Source organism: Puntigrus tetrazona, chromosome 25, assembly GCF_018831695.1.
Source record: "Puntigrus tetrazona isolate hp1 chromosome 25, ASM1883169v1, whole genome shotgun sequence".
Taxonomy (NCBI): Eukaryota; Metazoa; Chordata; class Actinopteri; order Cypriniformes; family Cyprinidae; genus Puntigrus; species Puntigrus tetrazona.
The window spans coordinates 13143403-13168531 of NC_056723.1; the positions used below are offsets into that span (position 1 = coordinate 13143403).

The 25129-nt window shown below is 40.8% G+C and overlaps 3 protein-coding genes across 5 annotated transcripts; all 3 read right to left on the bottom strand.

The window, feature by feature from the left end:
* Nucleotides 1–1736: 1736 nt before the first annotated feature.
* On the bottom strand, nt 1737–8393 carry amfra (autocrine motility factor receptor a). Its single transcript, XM_043228109.1, has 13 exons — nt 7519–8393; nt 7353–7445; nt 6556–6720; nt 5988–6140; nt 5831–5871; nt 5605–5737; nt 4737–4870; nt 4272–4382; nt 4000–4190; nt 2810–2913; nt 2577–2711; nt 2307–2497; nt 1737–2108 (listed from the first exon to the last, which is right to left on the bottom strand). The coding sequence occupies exons 1-13, from the start codon at nt 7768–7770 to the stop codon at nt 1940–1942; spliced, it is 1872 nt and encodes a 623-aa protein (XP_043084044.1). The 5' UTR covers nt 7771–8393; the 3' UTR covers nt 1737–1939.
* A 219-nt stretch (nt 8394–8612) lies between these two features.
* On the bottom strand, nt 8613–19564 carry nfatc3b (nuclear factor of activated T cells 3b). Of its 2 annotated transcripts, none has more exons than XM_043228090.1 (10): nt 19118–19564; nt 16151–17285; nt 15594–15756; nt 14499–14698; nt 13598–13770; nt 13363–13506; nt 13152–13207; nt 12878–13004; nt 10816–11628; nt 8613–9298 (listed from the first exon to the last, which is right to left on the bottom strand). In XM_043228090.1, the coding sequence occupies exons 1-10, from the start codon at nt 19197–19199 to the stop codon at nt 9231–9233; spliced, it is 2961 nt and encodes a 986-aa protein (XP_043084025.1). In that variant the 5' UTR covers nt 19200–19564; the 3' UTR covers nt 8613–9230. The 2 variants fall into 2 exon arrangements, with proteins under 2 accessions (XP_043084025.1, XP_043084024.1); XM_043228089.1 differs by having other exon boundaries at nt 10816–11631.
* Nucleotides 19565–19790: 226 nt separating this feature from the next.
* dus2 (dihydrouridine synthase 2) lies at nt 19791–25057 on the bottom strand. Of its 2 annotated transcripts, none has more exons than XM_043228127.1 (16): nt 24889–25057; nt 24237–24403; nt 24095–24140; nt 23740–23831; nt 23570–23613; nt 23411–23471; nt 23126–23173; nt 22979–23044; nt 22797–22867; nt 22627–22713; nt 22347–22515; nt 21720–21841; nt 21272–21415; nt 21102–21189; nt 20431–20504; nt 19791–20338 (listed from the first exon to the last, which is right to left on the bottom strand). In XM_043228127.1, exons 1-16 carry the CDS (start codon nt 24959–24961, stop codon nt 20107–20109), a joined length of 1584 nt encoding a protein of 527 aa, XP_043084062.1. In that variant the 5' UTR covers nt 24962–25057; the 3' UTR covers nt 19791–20106. The 2 variants fall into 2 exon arrangements, with proteins under 2 accessions (XP_043084062.1, XP_043084063.1); XM_043228128.1 differs by having other exon boundaries at nt 24846–24911.
* Between the last annotated feature and the right edge of the window lie 72 nt (nt 25058–25129).

Here is a 25129-nt window from a genome sequence, read left to right on the forward strand (position 1 = left end):
AATTTTTTTTATTTTATTATTTTTTCCCAGACTTAAAAAATGGGAACGTTGTATTTCAGGGTTGCCTTTTTTATTTGTTCCTCGTGTTTGTGTATACTGTATATACTCAACAGAAAACGCACGGTACACTGGTAAATGTGGGTAAAAGCTTCTAAAGCAGCTGTGACTTTTATTTTGTACAGGGTCATTTCACATGTATTTTACAGTCTTTATTACAAAATTATTTACACAAATCAAACTATTATCGATCCACTGTAGATTTGAGGCACAAATGAATGAATTGTGTACATAAAGCAATCCGACGCTTTCCAGCAAAAACAGCCTGACCGCCCATTAAATTACGTATTATTATCTGAACCATTCCAGCGGACGTTTAATTAATACATTTTTAAGAAATACTGCTGAAAGGTGCATCTGTGCAACCAAAATAAACGTATTCTACATCGACCTGCAGTCATTAACAACCAGCTTCATTATAATCACTAAGAGAGTCTTTGGGAAAGTAGATCAGGAAACAAATACGGACACAGTCAGTGATTTCATGCATAGAAAAAGACGCCCACATAAAAGATAAAAATAAAAAAAAGACCAAAACATCAATGTGTGCCGCTAAAAATATTTGATTAAATAGATTCACAGTGTAAAACATCAGACGATTCTGAAGATTTCATTCTTTTTCGAGGTCGACACACGGGCTATAAAAGCCAATGAGTTCTAAGTGGCCGGTTAGGATGGTTGAACTTGTAAATGCAAATTAAAAGTCACGTGCTATTACATGAAAAGCCTGTTCACTTCAAACTCAACATGCAAGATTGTGAATTGTTTGCAGCGTCCATGCCGAATTATCCTGTGAAAATGCGTTATGAATGCTATCGGCCGGTTAAAAAAAAAAAAAAAGCATTTAAGGTAGTAGTTAGTAAATAAACGTCTTTAAATTCACCCATTCGAACACAAACGGAATAAAACGCGGATGAAAAAAAAGCTACAAAACTGACCTAATGACCATAGCCGTGTAAATAAATTAAAAAGACGTTAGTCAGGGTAGACGCTCCGTTTAATATAGAACCTAATGGAAGAAGTTTTGTGAAAATTACAACAGGACAACATTGAACAGACCTTCACGGAGTTAAACGTAACGTCTACCCTGACCGTAAGCTTCCCCTTTACTGGAGCACGCACAAAAAAAAATACACATTTTCTCACTATATAACCACCGGTACAAGTTCAGAATAAGAGATGAATTAAATATTTCTGTTTTAAATGACAACACTAGAGAAACAAGATCGTGTGACGACGCGCAGAACAGTTTGTCGCGAGAACAGACGCTAGGATCTACGCCGCTTTCCTTTTAAACGGCCTTCAGAAACTCTAAAATGCTGTGACGGCATTTAAGCGTAAAAAAAAAACACCTCGTCTCTTTTCGGGCGCATGAGCCAGCCGACTTAAAAGGCAGATTCAAATGCTAAATAGCGGCAAAATCGCGTGGATATTCGCTGGCGAAAAGAAAGAAACTCAAACTTCACAACACGGATCAAGCCCGCCATTTTGTCTCCAGAGTCGAACTGTTAGTATGCAACATGATATTAAAACATTAATGTTTTATTTCTACAAAGAAGAACTCGGGAACCAAAACCAATGTTTTTTTTACGTATATGAACAGCTGTCCGGACCATGCTTTTGTTTAGGTACTTACTTTTAAAAAAATTTGTCTATGGAAGACACGTGAATAAAAGGTACACGTGTCTTTTTGTTTTATTTGATGCTTGCCGAAACTTTACTATAATTCACTGAGGCAGTAGTGGCACCGCGTATTATTTAAAATGACAACGAACCGAAATGTTTGATGGTACGCGGGTTGTTGCATCGATTATGATGGCATGGCTGTATGGCATGGCGCATACCATGCGCATCCATGCGTGTTTTTTTTTTTTTGCTCGATTCAAAATGGGAGAGGCTCCCGCCTCTGCAAGCGTCTCTCAGCTGCGGCCGCCAGCCTTCTGCGCCTCAAGGTCACCGAATCCGAGTCTTCATCCTCCACGGAGGGCACGGCATCATCAGCAGGAGCGGAAAACACATCCCCTTCATCGGATTTTTTGTGTAGATAACGTCTAACAAAAAGAGATGAGAGCGTTATATTAAAACTCAACCGGACCTAAAACAAAGCCTTGGGGCACTCCCACTGATAAATGAAGATACAGTAAAGATTTCTGGCATATTACAGATTGGAGGTCATTTATTTTCCAATATATATATATTATTCCAAACATATCTTTAAACACTTGTTAAGAAGCGATAGGGAGACTCACCTGCGAGCTCTTTGAAGAAGCTCCTCCTTCCTCTGCATCAGCATCCTCTGCCTCTCGTCTGCGGACTTGGAAAAGCGGCTCCCGCGCACCTCAAAGTCTTCCGCCTCGGGGGCCGCGACCTCTGAACCGCCGCTGGCCCCCGCCGAATCTTCAGCAGCAGGGTTTACTTGTATGGGCGAGCGCTCCACCGGCTAAAAAGAGTTTGAAATCGGTTCATATTAAAGCACCGTATTATTCGATCAGCTGATAAACAGCTTTCGGTAGGCTCACCTGCGTTGGGAACGGGACCTGGATCCTGCCCTCCAGGATGTTATCGGTGGTGACCTCCACGGAGCGAGTGAGCTGCAAATCCTGCAGGATCAGATGGTAAGGGACCTGCGGGAACATTTCCTGGATCTGATGGGCCTGTGGAATTCGAGGAAAGTCAGTTTTAGAACGTGGAAACACGCGGAGAACAGATGAGGCTGTCTGTAAACGCGCTGGACGCCAGCGGTAGGACTCACCATGGCATTGAGCTGCGAGTTGTTGGCCTGCGCGATACCCAGGATGTTGGTGGTATGCATGACCTCCACAGAGAAACTTGGCAGCCAACTGGCGATCCGGGACCCTGAGGTTAAACGAGTAGATATTAACAGATCGCGTTTTGCTGTAATTACCACAAGCCTGTTCGTTTTGGAGGTTATTAAAAAAAAAAAAAAAAAAAAAAAAGATATATTTGGTGTATCCAGTATCCAATCTTCAATGCTCTTAAAAATCTTCTTTATGGCTTTTTAAATATATGACTATTATTTATGTTTCTTATGTTAATCCTCATCAAATATCCATATATAGGTTATTTACTCATTGCTGTTACTCGTTTACGTTTGTTTGATTTATGTTCATATTTATATGTGTTATACGCATATATCTTTATTGGTGCTTGTTAGATGTTTGATCTTTTTCACAAACAGTGTTTTTGTAATATGTAAGATATTTGCTGTATTTGTTCTAAAGGTGTGAAATCCTTGTCTTGCAACCCTTTTGACTGGTCATGATGCAAGACATCTGACTGGTCATGATGACTTTGCTTGACCTGACCTATGGTTGATACAACAGCATATGACACAATAGATGAGTGATTATACTCTGAACTTTAGTGTAAATATCGAATAAAAGTAGAATTAAACTTCAAACTTAAACTTACATCTTAAGGTGAGACACTGCAGGTGAACAGGGTAAAAATGAACGAATAGTTATCATCTTACCCAGCTGACTGATTACACTGATAATTGCAATCATTAGTTGTATTACAAGTTTTCTAAAAAGTTAGATTTAAATATGCAAATGAGCCTTTATTTAATGGCATTTGCGCTATAAAACTATTATCATTATTATTATAATTTTTTTTTACATATTAGTCAAATGTCTTAGAGGAAATTTTGGTGGGTTTCTCATTTAGTCGCTCCATAATTCAGAAAATATTTAGAACAGACAGAAAATAATATCAAGCGAATTATTATATGAACAAACTCGTCTGTAAAAAGCTTCGGGATAAAGGCATGAATAAACATGAATGCTACTAAAGTGGAGATTTACGGTGGCTCAGTCTAAGTGAAAAAAATTATTGTGACAAAACGGCCTTTAAAGTGCTAAACTATAAAGTGTTATTAAAAAGGTGTTTATAACTTTTCGGGGGTCGGATCGACACGCTCACCGTCGAAGTGGAAGAAGTGGTTGTGCTGATTGAGGTGCTGCCGGGCCTCTGTTCCCGGTCCAGCGGCCATGTTTTCATCCAGTGGCTCCCTCTGGCCCTCCTCTCTTTCCCTTCCACCTTCACTGATGTTCAGCGACATGCGGCACGTGGGACAGGAAGTGTCCTGCTCCAGCCAAGAGCGGAGACAGGAGCTGGACGTAAACAATTAACGGTCAAATTAACATTCACGCATCGCGACGCTAGAGCGCTGGTGGTGGCCGGTTATTGCTCACTTGTGGAAAAGATGGCCACAGGGCAGCTTGCGCGCCGTAGTCATCGAATCCCAGCAGATGGCGCAATCATCGTTATTGGCCACCAGCTCGTCAGGCGTCGCTACAGCAAACCTGCGCACAACGAGAGACGCTCACGTCAAACACACGAGGCCTGGCTTTCATCAGCCAACGGAGCAGTCTGCTCACTTCTGATTCATTCGAGCGTAGACTGTGTTTAAGCTGTGTGAAAATTGATTGTTTTCATACATATTGTGTAATATAAGTACACGTACAAAGCAGCTTATCAAAGGTTAAATCTTTTTTCTAATGTAAGATGCGATATCCTATGCAAACTTCTGGTTTCTAGCCACGAGCTGTTGCCATTACACCACAAGTTATCTCTACTTCGGCATCTTTGCTTAGCAGTTGTGCAATGCAACTCGGTGCAGTAGTTCAGTTAAGTCCGCAAGCATCGGGGCTCCTCACCTGGACTCCATATTGTCGATAACACGCAAGTAGTTTTTATGGCGGCGAATTCTTCTCTGCACCTCGTGAAAGAGATAGCGCAGCTGCATGAAGATTACGAGACTGGCCATGGACAACCAGATGTTCCCAAAGAGCTGCAAGAGAGTGTGAAACAACAACGCATGATCATACAGATCCTCTGAACTACGGTTGTGCCCACAGACGGTGGTATCAATGATAATTAATGCCTACTATTTTTAATTATTGTTAAGGCAAAAGCTGCGATTGGCACGCATATCTTGCCAGTGAATTTTCATTATAATAAAGTATATAAATGCAATGCAAACTGACATCGGTGGTCCAATATTTCGCATTTTTCAAACATCGCCATCGGTTTTTCTATTTGGCCCGATGTGTCGGGTTTTTATTTTGACACGGGAGAAAACGCCAGCACCCGAGCACACAGCCTCACATTCTCCTCACAACTTATAATTTGCGATTCCAAATTATCATGCATTTGCCCAATATCATATTCGTGCCATTTTCGCTGTTTAGTGCATAAAATGAGTATTCCCTGGGTCTTATTTAAAAAAGTGTTTCCAATGCACACAAACTTCCCAAAATACTTCCTTTTTAGTTATATTTTTATGAAATATTCATGAAAAAAAATACATCGTCATTTAAAGTATGTAATGTACCTAATTTCTTTAAAAAAGTCACTTTAAAAATAAATTCAGTCAGACAAAAAAAACAAACAAAAAAAACATTGGACTGGTAATGAAATGAAATGTGATCATTTTGCATATCACGGCCACACAGGCTTGAGTTACGAGAATTACGAGCCACAAATCACGCGTCAAATAAACAAATTCATGGGTGTTTCCCTCACCAGCATATGGATGTGATGCATCAGGTCTAGGCAGAGGATGGCTAACTCCATGACGAAGTCTGTGTAGTAGATATATGAGCTCTTGTTCTCCCAGGTTCCCTCATGGTTCAGGTCCCACAAGTGAATGGAATACCTGTAAACAGCAGACCAACACCTTCAGATTCACGCTTCCGCTGCCTCTCGACGAAGAAATCCGAGGGCACTCTCAAACCGAGCACACACGCACCGTATGATGACGTGTCCCGTGCGCACCGTCACCAGCAAACACTGCAGGACGGAGAGAAAGGTTTGGGCTTGATTTGCAACGCATTTGACAAAAAAAAAGAGGCGAGAATAACAATTTGAAATTTTTCTCTTACCAGTCACTTAGAAAGGTTTCTTACCTCGGCCGCCATGAAAGCGACGGTGTGCATGCCGTGAAGATGCCCGACTAGAGCGCAGAGCACAGCAAGACCGCCGCAGCACGTCAAAACGGACACCAGCAGAGCCAGCACTCGCACGTGACTGCTCATCGGGGTCGTGGGAGAAAACGACAGCTGACAAAAACAATCACGCGATACATAAACTTGTGCTGGCAAACCATTAATTGCATCCAAAATAAGAGTTTTTGTTTGCATAATACTTGTGTATACATACATTTATTATATTTTACATTTTATATATATATATATATATATAGAAATGTAATTAAATCAATTAATATTTTGAGCAGAGAAGAAAACAAACATACATGTCTTAACCATATTCAGAATCTTCAAAAGATCAAGCTAATTTGCAGTAAAAAAAAAATCTGTAATACACTGGCAGTTAAAGCAAAGTTTGTCAAAACAGGAAATTATGAAAGCATGTAACGTGAAGTATATGGCTTCCTGAATTAATCTGTCTAATAGCACTACTATAAATACGAGTGAACGTCAGTGTTTATTGATGTGGTGAAGACGTTTCGCTCACATATTCAAAGCGGTCCTTGCAGAGCTGCACCATCAGATGAAGGAAGATGAGCATGGAGAACCACAGACACCACAGCACCACCTCTTCCACCCGCTGCACGTTCAGCACGCCGAAGATGAAGATGAACTTGTAGAAGATGAAGTTCCAGAACTTATCTTTCAGATGCTGCCGGACAGAGAAGGACGCAAGGAGCAGATATCATTATTACAGCGGAAATCTTCAGCGCACACTCTACGAAAAAATGTGCAAATGCAATTAAACGTTGAGACTTTTCTGGAAAAAAAAAAGTCTTCTCTGTTCACCAAGGATACGTTTATCTGATCAAGAATACAGTGAAAAAATTTAATTGTGAAATATTATTTCAATTTATAATAACCGAGTTAATGAAAAATGCAATGTATTTCTATGATCAAAGCTGAATCCTGTATCAGATTATCTTAAAAAAATAAATAAATAAAAATTGCTGATTTGCTCCTTATGGAATTTTTTTCATTTTTGTAGAAACCATAATTTATAACAAATCTATCATTTTATCTTTTTTTTTTTTTTTACTAGTAGTCAATGAAGATTGGGGATTGTCGCAATATTTACTTTACATTCAGTAAAAAAAAAAAAAAAGTGAATACAAAGTCATGTCAAAGGAATAAGCAACGGTATACATTAATTTAATAAATACATGGAAGGTATATGGAACTGACAACATGTCTAGGTGTGTTCTTTTAAATGTATTATTCAAACATATCGTATATGCATATATATATACGCTATGGTTATTTGCAGCGGTGCATGACTCCTACTTGCTTCTCGCTGACTCTCAGAGGCCCGAACACAATGCACTGGATCACTTTAGCTATTAACATGAGGATGCAGCACGCCGTGTTCACCATCACCTGCGGGAACAGGACAAGCTTCTTTAACAAAAGAAAGACATGAATCTGCACCTAGTCTTTAAATCTCACGCACCCAGACGAAGAGGCTGTCCGTGATGAGGTACAGCAGCACACTGGTGATCACGCTCCCGAAGTTGTCCAGCTGGTCCAGCTTGATCTCCTCATCGGCTGTGCTGTGAGAGTCCTCTGTCAGCGCCGAGGAGTACTCCGAGTCCCTGACTGTGCTGTAGGCACTTAATATGGTCCCGGCCAGCAGAACTGTGCTCAGGGCTGTGTATGTCTGCAAACTGGGCCAGGGGAAGCGCTCCAGAAACAGCAGAGGCATCCTGACAGCTTCTCAGCTACGACTTCACAGTTAACTGTCCAAACCAAAGCGAGCTTTCCTCTTCTGTTCTTACCGGTCCCGGTGCAGAAGAAACCAGGTGTGTCCTTTTATCGATGACAAGTCCTTCACGATGGCGTAAATACAAACAAGTACTAGGATGTGTTCTAAAAGTCCAAACAGAAAGTCTGTGTTTATATGTATATAACGTTACAGACGCCGCTCTTGCAGCTACGTGTCCTTTTCTGTTTACGTGCAACGAGGCTCTAGAAACAAACTCGAAAAGACATTATATCGTTATGCATTACGTCTAAACCCCACAACGGCGAGTACAGTTCAATTCTTTTGATTCCTAAAATCGATGTTTACATTTAAAGAGAATATGATTATTTTACATTAGCATGGAAGCTAATCTGCTTCTGCTACGTAATGGTTAAAACGCGACAAACAGTGCCATAAACTTCCTCGGACGGTCTTTAAATGCGTCCCGGGTTGCTCGGCGATCAGTGTAATATCTGCTTGATTTAAATAAAACGGTGAAATATCATGTTTATACGTGTTGTTCTGGCTGTTTCTGGCACTTTCTGTCCCCCATACCTGTTTCCGTCGCCTCTGACGTAATTCTGTTAACTTCCGGTGATTATGTGACAAAGGGCGGGCCTTCTCGTGTAAACACGTATGAAAAATTTAAACAGCTCATGCTATATTAGTCTTACGAAACATTGCCGTGATGTATTAGTGGGACTAAAATAGCTCTGTGGTACTTACACAGATAATGGAAAGTTTAATTAGGAGTTAATCGTGTGTGCATATATATAAATAATATAGCACAATGAGTATGAAGATTGAGATTGTCACAAAATTTATTTTATGTTCTGTAAAAATTCATAAATACAAAGACATTTCAAAAGACTAAGCAACAGTAAAAGTTCTACTGAAATGCCAAACAGGTAACAGGTCTTTAAAGTGAACACACAAACATGGGATTGTGCTTTATATGCGCAACGCTGCATATTTTCGTCCTAATAATTCATTCTTAAGCTTTTTACGATCATCAACGATTTCAAGAATAGATTTTACATGTACAAATCAAATTATTTCAAAAGGATAATAAGGCCTGTCTGGTTAAGGCACATACTGAATCACAAACTATGACTGGTAAATAGTTTACATTCACATTTGATATGTTCAGTCAAAATGAAAAACTAATAAAATAAAAATGAAAAATAAAAATAAAAATAAGCTGATTAAATGCATCCTCTGTTAGGCTGAAAACTTTATGTACATGGTATTGCTCACAGAAAATCTACATGTGCAGTAATGCAAGATGCTGAGACCAAAACAGATCACACGAGACGTCCAGTTCTCAGATTATCAGTTCAGTAGCAGTACCGACTTCCTATGCATGATGCACCATTTCCATTGATCTTCTAATCGGTGGGACATTTTGTCTGGGAGTGAAGCTACGGCACACCGTTGGCATTCCCTGAATCTGGAGTCTCGAACAAGTCTCTTACAATGATTTCACTTACTGCAAAGGAAATAAAGCAAAAAATTTAATACAAGTTGCTTAGTCTCTCTCTCTCTCACTCACAGCTTCAACTAGTTCCTGTAATAGGCTACCACTTGTTTCTTTGACTTTCCAATAACCAAGCAAATCTATTAATACACTTTAAACACACACAACGTTATTTACAACATGACATCCATTAAAGCTTATGAAATGGGAAATGGGTAAGTGTATGAAAGAGTTTGAGCTATAAATATATCTAAGCCAGAAAAGGTAATTGTGCATTTGGACAAGAATCTGTTTGATGAAAGCTGAAAGACAACACACACACACACACACACACACACACACCCTGGCAGTGAAGGGAGCATGATGCCGGACAACAGCACTCACTCAACAGGGGTATTCCAGTCCACTGCACCTGTCCTCTCTAACATGGATAAGTGCTGAGACATAGTAACAGTGGGCCAGGTAAAAAATGAGAGCTAAAAAAAAAAGTCTGTTCTAGGGTTTGGCTAATTATGATTTAAATGTACGATATAAATGTAATAATTTATATAAACCCTATGTTTCTATATTTAATAATAATAATATATATATATATATATATATAAATAAAACAAAAAATGTTTATTTGGTTTATATTTATTCTATGCTGTTCTATTCATAGTGAAAAAACACAAGAAATGGGCAGCTTCATTAACAAAGATCAAGTTCAGTCAAGGCCATGTGTTTCTTCCACGTGTCTACTTTCAGCAACACCTAAGTAATGTAAGACTGTCACAATACAGCTGCATACAACTAGCAGTGGATTAGCCTTCAAGGTATATTTAGCTCTTTCGGTGACTCCATGCAATGCCAGTATCCTCTTTCCCAACGCACTGCGGGACAGTGGACTATAATTAGGCCTAAACTAAACAGGCTTCCAGACACTAGGGGTGGCAGCTGCTAGTTTTTCTTGAAAGTAAACAAAAAGCTTGGTTAGCATATGCCACAAAGCTAGCGCATATTTTGGTATTGCAGCTTGGGGTTGAGTTGTTGACCCAGCATGAGACACAGTAGATGTGTAACAGATGTGTAAACAGATACAATCACAGTAATATTTCTTTGGCATGATTACCAAGTTTAAAAGAAAAATGTGGAGCTTATATGTGTTGCTTCAGCAGTAAAATTGTCTAAATCTTGTTTTTAGCATTGGGATTACCATTTTAGGTGGTTTAGAAGACAACATACTGTTAATTATTATGGCTAGTTATTTTATTTATTGGAGAATCCTTTGTTTTATCAAACTGGTGGACCCCAATGTCCACTTTCTTGCAGAAGTTAGCTCCAACCTGCCTGTAAATTTGTAGTAATCCTGAATATCTAGATTAGCTTGTTCAGGTTTGTTTAATTAGGGTTGTAAACTCTTCAGGACTACATAGGGGTTGAGGACCCCCATCCATAGACTAGTTTTGCTTGTCAAAACAATTGCCTGTGGTAATAAACATGATCCATTTATCTTCATTGCTTTAAAATGGTTCTCCTTGGAATCTTACCATCATCGAGAGTGATATCCTGTAGGCCTATGGACCTGAAGGCTAGCTCTTTCTCTTCCTCTGGTTCCTGTTTAATGTTGAGTTGTTCTCCACCTTGTGACATACTGTAACTTTTGCTGGACTCTTGAAGTGATTGGCCTTGAAGTGGTTGGGGGTCCATCAAGCCATCTCTGTCAGATGGTGAGTTAGAAGGCACTTTGGCAAGAGTAGGCTGATGGGAAAGAGGAAGCACCTGGGAAGACGAGGACTGCGGGTCCACTGCTTGCAGACCAGATGTATTCACATTTGGGTTAGTTATCATGGGTGTACTGGACACTGAGGCAGGTCCAAGGTTGTGGAGATTATGACTGTGTTCTGAAGGTATGCCTTGGTATCCTTTGACCAGTTGAGACCTTGGTTGCTCTGCTAAGATTTGGAGTGTCTTGCAGCTTTGTAGTGAACCACTAGCCACTGGAAGACTAGGTTGTCCTTTGTAAAACGGAACCTGTTGAGTTTTTTGGAACAAAGAGTTGCTGAAATCCGCTAAGGAGGGGTGGAACATAGGGTGCAAGTCTGCTCCAGCATTGAGGCTTCTGTCTGCTGGATGAGAGTGGCTCAGATACAGAGGATCCTGAGGTGAGTAACTGAGATGGCTTGACGATGGAGCACAGACTGCGCCTTCAGATAGTAGCCACTGCTCAAGAGGCTGGACATCGTCCGAAGCAACTGGGTCTCCAGTAGTGGTGAGACCTGCTAGGGAGGTGGTAGGATGCTGCCCTGCAAGGTCATCGGTGTTAAAGTCCGTCCTGATGCCAACCTCCTGCTTGACTTGCGCTGCTTGGATAAAGGACGTTGAGCAAAATGTAGATTAGCTTCACAAATATTTTTAATTTCTGAAAACATTTGAAAATTGATATAAGTAACAGCTCAGTATTATACAAAAACAAATCCAAACAAGTGTCCAAATACTTGGTCCTAATCCTGGAGAGCCAACATCCTGCGGTGATTAGCTCTAACCATCTTGCTAAACACACTTGCTTGTTAGTTTCTAAAGTCTAAAGACCCTGTTTAGCTGCTTCAGGTGTGTTTGATTAGTTAAACTCTGCAGGGTGGCTGCCTTCCAGAAGCAGAGTTGGCTACTTCTGCTCTATGCAACACACCCTTAACCCTGCCAAGTAATGGATTTTTTTTTACCAGTTACCTGGCTGATACAATGCTTCAGAACATCTGCATACACCTAATATGTTCAGGTTTGTCTGAAAGTTCAGTGAAAGTTCAGCACTTTCACATGCTGTTTAGCGATCCAATTACAAGTGCTCAGTCAAGGAACTTTACTAAATATAAATTTAAAAACTCCTGTGATCAATTGTTTTTGGATTATTCCTGAGACACTTATTTCATGACACTTTACATCACTTTCACATTATATACTTTCACAAATACTACTGAATTAGCAAAAGCATATTATGTGGTGTACAACTGAATGGGAAAGAAACCAAATGAAAAGGCTAGAAAAGGCAGCTGCAATTCCTAGCGCTGGGTCTGAGTCCACCTCGTTGAGTCCAAGTCAAGTCCTAGTTTTTAACCAATAGAATTGAAGTGGGAAACATGTATCTTAATTTCATGATAATTTTTTTAATCTTTATAAGTAACACATGACATACATTTCTGTTCTACATTCACAATTGCAGTTCGAGTCTAAGCCCCAAGTCAAAGTACCCCAACTTTAGTGATTCCTAGTGTAGTTTGTGTGTTTTGGTGCAATAGCAACCATCTTTGAATCACTTGTTTTGGTCTGCTTTCTTGCAACATTACATATTGATTTATTTTTTAATGCAGAGTACATTACATATTGATTTATTTTTTTAATGCAAGTACACATAAGTTAAGCCACGTAAATATATAGTGGGACCACATTTTCTTATAATTGATTCTTGGCAGACTGTACAAACCCTCACAGTGACTGAATGAGCCTTGATGAACCACTTGGGTATTGTTGCATCTTCAAAATACATGTTTTAACTGCAGTTGGTCTTTGATATATCATTTGTATATCTATTGATATGCTGGAACAGACAGGTACCTGAAAGATAGGTGAAGAACTGTGAGGCACTTCTCTTCCTCTTGCCATTACTAACATAGAACTGCACCTGGGTGGAGGAAGCCGTGGTTTTCTTGTAGTATGGAGGAATCTTTACCACAATGCTTGTCTAAACAGGAATGGGAACACAAGAGAACTTCAGAAACACCTGTAATTACAGACTTCAATGGGAAGTGTATTCAACATAAGTTACAATGTTAAATAAATTGAGGGATTTCAGGGTTTTATTACAAAATGAATTACATATTGTGCTTACATTTTGACTCTTTTCTTGTACAGCCCTCACATCGACCTCCCATTGTGTTTTACCATCTGGAATGGAAAAAAAAGGACAACAAAGGCTCTTTTGTTATTTCATAAACTGTCATCCAAAATTTATTGCATGACTACTGATCTAAAACTGCTCCTAATTACAGCAGAGGAAGTAGCTGTGAGAATAGTTATTGTAATAAGATGATTTCACTTGCCAGAGCCCTTGTCTAGAAAGACAACTGTTGACTCTGTTGGACTGATGTTTTGACCTGTTATGAGCATCTCTTCTCCTCCACTCATAGAACCACAGGCAGGACTAAAGCTCTCGATTTGTGGAAGTTCCTGAGCTAATCGTTGAGCTAGTCAATAGAGAAAGGAAATGTTGTTCAGTGGGCTATGCTCTACCAAAATTGTTTACACAAAAAACACATAATGACAAAAAGAACTCACAGCATTCTATAGGTATGGATGCCACTTGCAGTGACAGCACTTTTCCATTGTGTTGAGGGATATGAACACGAAACACAGCACGCACTCGTGTGTTTTTACGCCCGATATCCGTCTCTCCTTTCCGCAGCTCGATGTCTGAATTCCGTAGCTTCAGGATTCCAGCACAGTCAATGCTTTCAAGGAAAGATGATACAAGTCAGTTCAATTGTGTTTATTTAATAAAATTGCTGTTATCTATGGAAATGAAGCCAGAGTGACATAAGTGGCACTGTTTACTGCCAGTGGCCTAGAGCAACTATAAAACCATTTCAAATTTATTTTACTTTGTATATTCATTCATGAGACAGGTGTTCACTGAATATCATCGAAATTAAAAAAAAAAAAAAAAAACATCTATTAAAAGTCTCAAGTGACTGCCAAGTAATGAATGATATTCAGCAAAATGGCGCTACGATGAATGTGCTGAATAAAGCTGTTGTTTTCTTTCTGTGCAAAACTATTCCTGAGTTCATACTGTTACGGTTGAAAATGCCAGTTAATAAGGTGTGCACCAAGATAAAAAAAATGTATGTTATGCGATCTCATATCGGCTTCCATGATGCAATCCATGTAAAATAAATCAACTTTAATTATTGTACTGATAAAACTACATTTACAACACTGAGTGTAAATCAATATAAACATTTATTAAAAGTAGTATTGGTTTCTTAAATAGTAAAACGGAGAAGACTGCACCTTTAAAACTGTTCTGATTTCACGAATTTTCTATTTAGCGCTGACATCTTCTTGATATAAAGACTGAATTGTCAGCCATGTCAATACATCATTTATGCAAAAAAGCTGTGTCTACAATGCATGCAGGGTAGGGTGCATGTAAATCAGAGGTTTGCTCGACAGGTACCTGGCACACATATTGGTTTCAGGCAGGAGAGGAATTTCGAGAACTTTGGTGCAGGATACGACTGTCTCCTGACTCGGCGTCGCAACGGTTTTTCCAGTGATCCTGTGCACTTGATAAAATGGGTGTGGCCTGATGTAACGCTCATCTGCTGTTCCGATGAACATCTGCAGGCTGATGGGTTTTTCATTATACCCTATTAGCTATAGATGCAAGAAGAAACAATATGATTAAACACGTAGCCGGTTATTTCAACTGGATGGTTCCTAGTGTATCTGCCTTGCCATCATTCAAAACTTTAATGCTCCATTGCTCTTAAAGTATTCAAAGTAGCCCATATCAGACAGACACTTCAAACCAACATTCAAAGTTTGACGGTCTTCCCTTTTCTAGTTTTACATGTGATTATCTCTGAAAAGCTCGCAACATCTGTTCCTTTAATGTCAGGAATGGTTGGGTCATAGGTAGCTAGGGTAAACAAACAGTGCGACACATGTAACATTAGCTTGTACCCTGTTAAAAATACCACAAGCTGACTGGATCAAAAGTTCTGTCCATAAGACTGGCTGATATTAATCATGTGAATCACATATCTCTCCTACTGTCATAATTCTAGTATCATTAATCCAGTAATATCTAATACGGCTTTAAAAAACTGAAGTGTACAATAATGCTAATTAAAATTATAATATTAACAATCTGGTACTTTTGTCTTGTACTAGAGCAGATGTCAGATGAGCAACAAACCTTTAGGTATGGAACCCTTTCTCAATTTACCAGAACAATGAAAACTGCTGTGCAAGTTCAGTGAAGTGTTCAAAACACACACAATGCACTCTGTATGCTGTGTGCCAAACGAAAACAACATCGAAAAGTAGGTAATGATGGATGAAACACTCCATTAATAATTAACAATAATAAATAAATCACATGTAATAAATTCCACATATGGAATATTAAAAATGACTGTTTTGCAAACAGGTTTTCACTCCTTTTATTTCCTCCACAATAAAAGGTGGCCAGGCCCCAAACATCAACCACCGTCAGCTGTGGGGGAAATCATAAAAACCTAATCTGATATCTGGTGTTAAGTCTGACCTTTACAACGGGGTGCCTTCCACAGTCTGATTTAATGGCCCCTCGACTGCCCTCCGTCTCATAATGGGCTCTGTGGTGAGATTTAGGTTGGATCTCCATTTTTAACTCACATTGGCCACACTGACTGGGCAGAGGAGAGTCCAGTGGAGGTAAAGATGTGGACCTGAGTAAGAAAAAGAAACAGCAGTGGCTGTAACAAGTGTGGCTGTTGTTTTTGAGCATTGGCCAATGAAACAGAACACCAATTGTTATAGCCCTAACAGGTTCATAAATGATGAAACAACAAGGCCTAAAACTATTATGTAAGTCATGGGTCTTCAAACTCATGCACAGTTAACTGTGTCCTGCACAGTTCAGCTCTTTAATACACCAGCCTGAAAGTTTCTAGCATATCTCAAGACTTTGATTAGCTGGTTCAGGTGTGTTTAATTAGGGTTGTAGCTAAACTATGCAAGACATCGGCCCTGCAAGACAGAGTTTGGAGACTTCTGTTGTAACTGGCACTTGTTCAAATCTAAAAGGTGAACAATTGAGTCCAATATGTGCATGCAGTTTACCTGTATAAAGGAGTGCTGACTTGCTTGGGTCTAACCCAAGGGTGTGTTGGGACGGCTAAGAAATGTTCCACTATATCCTCTTTCTTTAAACTGGGGAGGGACACGGCTATGCCTGAGTTTAGTGATGGAAGACCTAGATCTTGAAGACTTGAGTCCTCTGGCAACAGAGCCACTTGGTGCTGGTTGTGGTTGGTCTGATACGTTCTTCTTGTTTTGGATGGGATGTCTACATCCAGTGGAGGGGTCTGGTAGGGGGCAAATGTGGCACCACCCAACCATGTCTCCTCAGTGACACTTCCCCGAGGAGAGTGAGATGGTGTTGCATTGGGGGAAAGGTGCGGAGATGCCAAACCTGGAATGACCTCTGCACTGGAATGTCGCCTTTTTCCACATGGCGAGGTTGGCCGAGAAGAGGGCCGTGAGGATGAGGAGTGTGGACGAGGACTGAGCCACGTTTCCTCGGTGATACTGGTTCGGGGTGACTGATACGACGACAGTGACTGGGCGTAATGATATTGCAGAGGTTGCTGATTATGTTGTTGGTAACGGCACCAAGGGTCATCTCCATAAGCAGCCAAAGGAGAACCAAACGGGGACACAATCGGAGACACTTGAGGAGATGCCTGGGGAGAAGTAAGTGGGGATGGCAGAGGAGACGCCAGGGGCGACACTAGAGGAGAAACCAGCCGAACTTGAGCGGCTGCCTCATTCAGTTCTGCCTCCACGTCATCGTAGATGTGCGAGAAGGATTCACAGGACGAGGCGTCAGACAACCAGCTGCGGGATGACAAACTACTGCAGGGGCTGGGACACAGAGAGGATGTGTCCCTGTAGGATGCATCCAATGGCAGAAAGAGCTGGTCCCTCGATAGAGATCCAGCCCCGGCTTCCCCACATGCACCTGCCAACTCATCCAATTGGTTCGTGCCAAGGTCCTGGTGGCAGTTGCCTGGGATTGAGGTGATTTGGATGCTAGGACAGTCAAATACCCTGCTGGGAGATTCCATGGGTTGGAGGGAACCAGGGTGAGGTGTGCCATAAGATGGGTTCGAATAGCTGTCTAGCTGTTCTGGGGGATGGTGAGTCCCAGGAGGAAAGAGAGGGCAGTAGTTGGCATCGTCGTCTGATCTGGATTCTAAGGTAACAGGGAAAAAGTTATTTTTGACATATGACCACTTAATATGCTTATCCTGGTTTATGCCATAATACTTTCTATGCAGGCTGCCAGATTAGCGGCACCAACAGGAACAAGCGCATATGACAACACATAAAATTAATTACATAGTGTTTTTTCACCAACTGGCAACCCGGGGTGCTAAAATACAACTGGGCAATCTGGCAGTGGCCGGTTTCACAAACCAAAACACAGACCGACATTCTGGCCTGGAATGGACATTTTCCAAAGAGAATAATCGACTGTAGCATTGTTTATATCTGCGATCATATTATGGCATTTTTATCCTTTTGTAGAGTCAAAAACTTACATACAGCATCTTTATGGTGGGAATATAATACTTTGGCACAGATTTTTGCTTTGATCTGCAGTCTGGATCAGAGCCAGTCAGCCTTTTTTTGTAGCATATGGTGGGCACAGATTCTGATTAGGCCTACACCAAGTGATTTATGTCTCATCATTTTTGTAATTAAGTTGGGAATTGACTGACAGGCGATCTGACCAACCATAACACCCAATCTGAAAAATATCTCAAAGAGGAAAGTTTTTTTGTTTGTTTGTTTTTGTGTTAAAGGGTTTGTATTTCTAAAATAGCTTATTATATTAGGACATGAGCCATAGTGATCTGTAGAGGAGATCTCCAGACTGCCCTACTCAGATGAATGGTTTTTATTTTGTAATTCTTTATTTTTTTTAAACTATTGCACGTCAAGCAGTGTCTACTTTATTTAACATTATTCTGAAGCCTACTCTATCAACATGCTATGTGCACTATATTTCACTACTATATATGCACTTCTTTTTTTTTGTTTATATTGAAAGATTATCGAAACAAATCGTTATTATGTACATTGATAATGTATAAAGCAATTATAACGTCAGTCCTGTTAATTTATATCTGTAAAAACAAATTAAATAAATATAATTAGTAACTTTAAGCTATTAAGTCAGTGATGTCCTAAAATTTATTATATATATATGTGTGTGTGTGTGTGTGTGTTACCAAGAGCATGAAGAAATCTCCACCATACTCCAACAAAGCGAGGCCCCATAGGTTACGTACTTGGCATACTGTGGGCACTTGAGCAAATGCATTTCGAAAGATGCTCTTATGGCTCATTTAGACACATGAGCAAAACTGACAGCTGCCAGAAGTGCAACAGTAGCTAACCATAAATATCACACTCACACACAGATCCACGAGCCGGGGACGCTGTCACACTGATAAGACTATCTTTCTAACACAACGCTGCAGACCTTCACTGCACTCAAGCTTCAATTGTCCAGCAATAAAATCTCGAAAGGTGATTTTCTGGGATCTCGTGGGTATTTACCTACAGATGGATTACAGTGGGCAGAGTAACTTGCATTAATTACAACAGCAGCTTACAGCGGGAGGGGGGAAAGTACAGTAACACACTTACAGTGTCAATAACAATAACAAACAGGCCTATGCGAAGCCAATCATAGCAGTTTTACTTCTACTGTCGTATACACGAAAACAGCAAAACTGTATGCACGCACGCTTTTGAAAAATATATCGCATGATTAGACTGTGACCTTCCTCTTTACGCGCTACACGAACTTCTACATTTGATGCGGAAAGATGAGGAAGTGACTTTTATTATTTAGAAACAGTTTCACTTATTCACAACAAACAGCTCCAAACATGGCCACTTCTGTAAAACATTCTTGACCCAGAGGAGACGCAACTGCATCGCTCCCGTTTCGAGCGCGCACGCTCCATTGATTATAACCGTCGCGTCTCGTACGGGTGGAAGTATCGCACAAACCTGTACGGCCCAGCGTAGACGGATAACCGCTCTCCCCAAACATCAGTCTGAAGTCCAGCTCCTCTCTGTAGTTAGTAGCCATCGCATTAGAGATCCTCTTTTCTTCTTTTAAACGACGAAAACCGACAAGTCCATGCGTGCGCAAACGCGACTACAAAACCCCAACTTTCCTCGAGCGTCACTTTTGGTTGACAAAACAGAGACGGTGTCAAAACCCGGAACACACCGTCCAAAACGTCCCCCCCGCTCCGAAGTCGGTCAAATTGAGCCTTTGATGCCGTTTCTTCTCGGACTTTGTTGACTTCCCGCCGCGTTTAATAATCCCATGCTGGGTTCGGCGCTGATCTGGAGTCTCGCGCACATGTAGACGGCTGTAGTAAAGTTACATGTAACGCCGCGACTCCAGACGTGACGTCACGGCATTTGACAGACTCCAAACACTGGTAAAACGCGCGCGCACGCACCACGTAACTAAACCGGTGCGCGAGACGACGAGAGCAGGCTACGGCTCGGATCAAGGATTTTGATATTTGTGAGTCACCGTAAAGTACGTTGAAGTGGAAAAAAAAATATATATAGACAAATAAATAACTAAAACGCAGAGTTAAAATGGTTTATTTCACAATAATGCTAAAAACAAAAAAGAAAGAGGGGGAAAAAAAAATTACAACTAAAAATAAATAAAGTTTTATGATACTACTTGTACTTCCTTGTACTGCAAGTACTCGGAGATAGACTGCACCCTTCTGGTGAAGGGTGGAAATCTGTCAAAACTCGTAAAAGTGTTTCCTTATAAAACTCATTATTATTCTTCCAGGCAGAAATAGCGGTATTAAGCAAATAATCAAGCAGCGCTGGTGCGCGATAAGACAGATGGCACTCGGGACACCGGATTTAACAAACTTAAAAGCAAATACAATGTTGTTTGTCGCTTTAATGAAAGGGAATGAGAGTCTTTAACAGCGAGTTCAGATGGTGTTCGGCCGATGTTAACATGCGGTCTGACCACAGACACCATTCACAACTTTCGTCCTGCATACCATTTCCTCTTCCTCTTCCTTCGCTTCGCTTACATGTCTCTTTCGTGCGGCTGACTCGTCGTCCCTCTTGCGTTTATTTACCAATCCGCCGCGCTCCTCTCCGATCCGTCCCTCCGGAAGCCCCAGAGTCCGTAAGCACACTATAGCCGCGGCCTGCTCGGCGAACTTCTTCGACTTTTCCCTGAAGAGAAACGAAGCAAGAGACGGAAGAGTCACGCAGCTGTTCTCCCTGCGTTACTGCGGCGTGTAACTGCCTCGCAAAACCAAACCTACCACAGAGCAGAGCGGTACTTCTTATCGTCTACTATAACTGTAGACTGAAAAGCTCGATCTTGGGGTCGCTGCTCCTGAGAAGTGAACAAACCGAGTTTAAATAGCCTGTCACGGGTAAATGAATACATAAAGTATCTTGATGTAATGTTCGTCCGTATATGAAAGATTATCGTCTGCTTTTAAATGAGCAAAGTCAAACCTAAAACAAATATTATCTGATTATTTAGGTACTTTCCCGTATATTAGCTCGTTATATGCAGTAACTTGTATGCAAATGAACTTACCTACATATAAATATTTTATTAAACAAATCAAGAATAATCTAATTTGTATTGTTTTTTTGTTTTTTTAAGAAGCCCTGCTATGGGGAATAAATTTGCCTCAGAACTAAAGCAACTAAATGACATTAATTTCACTATATTAAATTAGCTATTTATGATGCAATTAGTAACTGTAATTAATTACTTTCAAAAGTCTAGGACTAGGTTTAAGCCTGGTCTGTGAAACCGAAGTCAGTTAGTTAAGTGAGGCCTAGAGCGGTCGAAACATTCATCCGATACAAATCTGACGAGGTGGTGAACTAAAACGGTTTTGTTGCTGGTTTATCTCATTTTACTGCTGGTCTCGTCTCGTTGTAAATCATCTGAACCGATGTCTAGATGAGAACTGACCGTCTCGTACACGGGTTGCTCAAGCTTCTCCTTGCGGCTCCACTCCAGCAGGTACATCTTCGGCGTGATCTGAGGAGGGTAATCTCTTCTGGAGAACACAGACGCACTGCGGTAAATATCAACGCGCCGAATACCTATCCGTTCGAACAGGTTAACGGAGGTCGCCGCACCTTTCGAAGCGGACGGGCATCGTGACGACGTCCTCCACCAGTCGTGGGAGCTGCGGCGGATCACCGTTGGTCTGCAGAGCGGCTTTCCTGGCGTCCAGCTCAGCTCTGGTCTTGTTGTAGAAGTCAGTCATGCCAAACACCTCACTGCAAACGTCACGAAAACATATTTAAAATCAAATAAACTTTTTTTTTTTATTATAATTTTTGTCCCGCTTTATATCAGGTGTCCTTAGTACTAATATACCTATATGTAGTTACAGCTGTAGTTAATTTCTGTACTTACAGTTATACTGTTGACGCATCCCTTACACCTAACCATATACCGCCAAACCTGTCCCTTATCATACCCGTATATAGCTTACCCATATCCATCCATCCATCCATCCATCCATCCATCCATCCATCCATCCATCCATCCATCCATCCATCCATCCATCCGTAACGTTACCATATTTCTTCGTTGGTCTGAGCCGCATGCAACCGTTTTCCAAACGGAGACTCGACTCTGTCTCTGAGCATCTGGCATAAGCAGTATTTGGTGTTAAACGGGTTATTGTCGTAACGGACGGCCTGCGGGTAAACATAGGGGAGAAAAAAAATATAAATCAAATTTTGCAATTTTATTTATAATATAACATACACGTGCAAGCATTGCAAAGTTAAAGTATGTCCATGGAAGACTAATTTGCCATTTCGTCTTATAGGTTTACTTTTAAAGAATGTTTTACATTATAATCTTACAATATTATTGTATTTCATTATGTTTATATGTTATTTTTATGACATGGTATATTGTAACTTTTGTCATGAATTATTGGCGACTTGTTAGCTATATTTCATGCATTAACATTAACTAAAAATGAGCAATGCATTGGTTTTCGTTAATTAATAAAAATGCAAGCTCGGGTCCACTAACAGACACGACTTTGCATTTTAATAATATATTAGTAAATGCCGAAATCAACATTAGCCATGATTAATAAATGCTTCTACAATTGTCTAACATTTATAACTCTTTGTAAAGTGTCACTGACTTTATATTACCCCAGACCTTTGCGGATATCGTGTCACTCACGTATCTGACGTACTCCTCCATCACCTCCTCCACAGACAGCGCCCCCTGCCGGCGGAAGATGGAGGGGTTCCACATGGCGGCCCGGGCCAGCATGACGGACGAGGCTCCCGTCGCCTCTCGAAACCTCTCGATGTCTTCAAACGTCTTCACCACGTCTGAAGAGCCTCCGCTGAAAACCAGCAGAGAAGAAAAAAGGGTTAAATACGCAACTTCACCGCGCACTTCAATTCACGGACGTTGAGTCGCTGCGGCATAAATGTAATGTACGGCGAAGACTGACTTGGCGATGACAGGAACAGACACACTCTCAGCCACGGTCTGGATGTAATCACAATGGACCGGATGCCGCGGTCGCTCTTCTTTCATCCTGACGACAAAAACAACACATAAAGGACGCGTTGCAAAATCGGAATCGACCTATAAACCAGACTTTCAAGGAAAACGTCTCACCTGCCGTGCACCGCTATCGCCGCCACTCCTGTTCTTTCAATTCTCTTCACTAAATTCACCGTGTCCTCAAGCTGAGAGAGCATATCAATTGAGCTACGCAGTAATTGCTAGAAGAACGTGACTTTTATTTTGCATATATCTCCAAAAAAAAAAAAAAAAAAAAAAAAACTAATTTCACTTACTGTAGGAAGGATTCTGATTTTACACGTGACAGGTTTAGAAATGCCGTTCACTAGCGTGCTTAGTATCTACAAAAGACAAATGGTTCAGAAATGAAGGCTGGGAATTGTTTTAAACAAACGAAAAACGAAAAAACGAAAAAAACTTACAGCTTCAATTTTTTCAGGCTCAGAGAGAAGCGCAGAACCCATTCCTCCCTGTGCGAAATAAATAAATGCACAATGCACGGTGTATAATAATGATAAAACGCTTAATTAATTTAAAATAAAGGTCTGTTTACAAAATACGCATCTCACTCGTATATTTATAACGTATATATTAATACATGAACGCATGATACTAAAAGCATCTCACTCGTATGTTTGTTTATTTTTAATAAGATTTTAAGGTCTTTTTTTTTTTAACCCCACTGCATGTCGGAACCAGATCTGTACCTTTGTGGAGTATTCTTTGGGACAGCCCATATTCACATCCACAGCCGCCACATCGTTCTCCCTGTTCAGGAGGAAAGCGGACACGCCGAACCCAAGTTTAAATTCATTTAGAGCTCATTTCTGAGAAACGCGTTGTGACAGTAAGAAGTGACAACTCACACAAGTTTAGCCACAGCCAGCGCTCTCTCCGGATCGGCCGTTCCCTGAGAAGTAATTAATAATAAGCTGATGACGACATGCTCAATCAGACTCGTACTCAAACTGCATTCAACCTTAGCGCGTAACACACGGATATAAACCGTAACACGGCCGATTTGAGATGCACTGACCATCTGGAAGACCACACGGCCCTCCTCTTTACTGCAGGTGCGAAACATCACGCGTTCATCTGGCGCCACAAAATCAACAGTCTCCAAAACATCTGAAGACACACGAGAAGATGACCATATGATGATCACATCCTATATCATCAGCACAGGCTGAAGGTGCACATTCACACATTTACGCTAAAAGAGTATAAACTATATCATCCGGATGATAGAAAGCATGTAGTAGATGTTTTTTTAGCAGTATCGATCATTTAGAGGCATTTATAGGGTTGATCCACAATTCAGTCCAATTTCTCCTCACTTACAGTTATACAGCTGTATAATACAAAATAACGTATTTATGAAACGGACGTACCGTTTACCACTCTCTCACACTGGGCCATTTTGATGTCAATCAGCTCCTGAAACACACAAGGGCCACGAGACCATGCGAACATTTAGCAGATTTCAAAGCAAGTGCGTTAGATTGAGTGAAATGGTGTTAATGTTCATCTCACCTCACAGTACACAATATCGGCCCCGTAGTCCAGGGCCAGCAGCCTCATGGGCAGAGAGCCCACCCGCACCATGGGAGCCAGAACGGTCTTCTGAGCAAAACACAACCTGCCCACGCTGCTCGCCATCATCATCCTCAGCACCACTTTCACCACCCATCCACCAACAGCTGTTTATGAAGGCCAATGAAAATACTCATACACAACACAAACTCTCAGGGTCTCGTGTAAATGTTCTGTTTAATTTAAGTACGTGAATCATGACTATCATACACAACAGGCTTTTTATATGACACCGTCACATTTGTTACGCGCTTATTTTTAATATTATATTACTGATAACACTACCCTTGCGAAAACTAACCATGGCTTTACCACAAATAAAACATGGCTACCGTATTTAAACCATTGTAGCCACAGAGTAAAAAATAGTTTTGCTAACCTAGCCATAGTTCAGATGTAAAACCGTGTTTATACAAACGATAATCAACACGCCAAAACAGCACGGTTACTACATTACACTAATTTTCATGAAGGTAACACGATCAGCTACTTCCGGTATTGCGAGTAAATATAACGAGTAAGAAGAACGGTAAACGTGAGTGACATTACCGGAGTTTTGAAGATATTTACGCGATAGCACAGCAGTACTTACACGGATCAACCCAAACTTCATCACAGCTGCGGCAACACGCGTGCACAACACACGCTTCCGGCTCTGACGCCATCGCCGCGCGACGCGAGGATCATTTTCAGAAAATTATAATTCGCGAAACGCAGATTCAAGGGCTTCGCATTCGAACGCGTATTTTACAATTTAATCACGTATTCTATTTTTCCACGCGTGTCGATGCTACCGTAGCCACCGTAGAGTTCACGTAGCCCTCCGCAGTCTT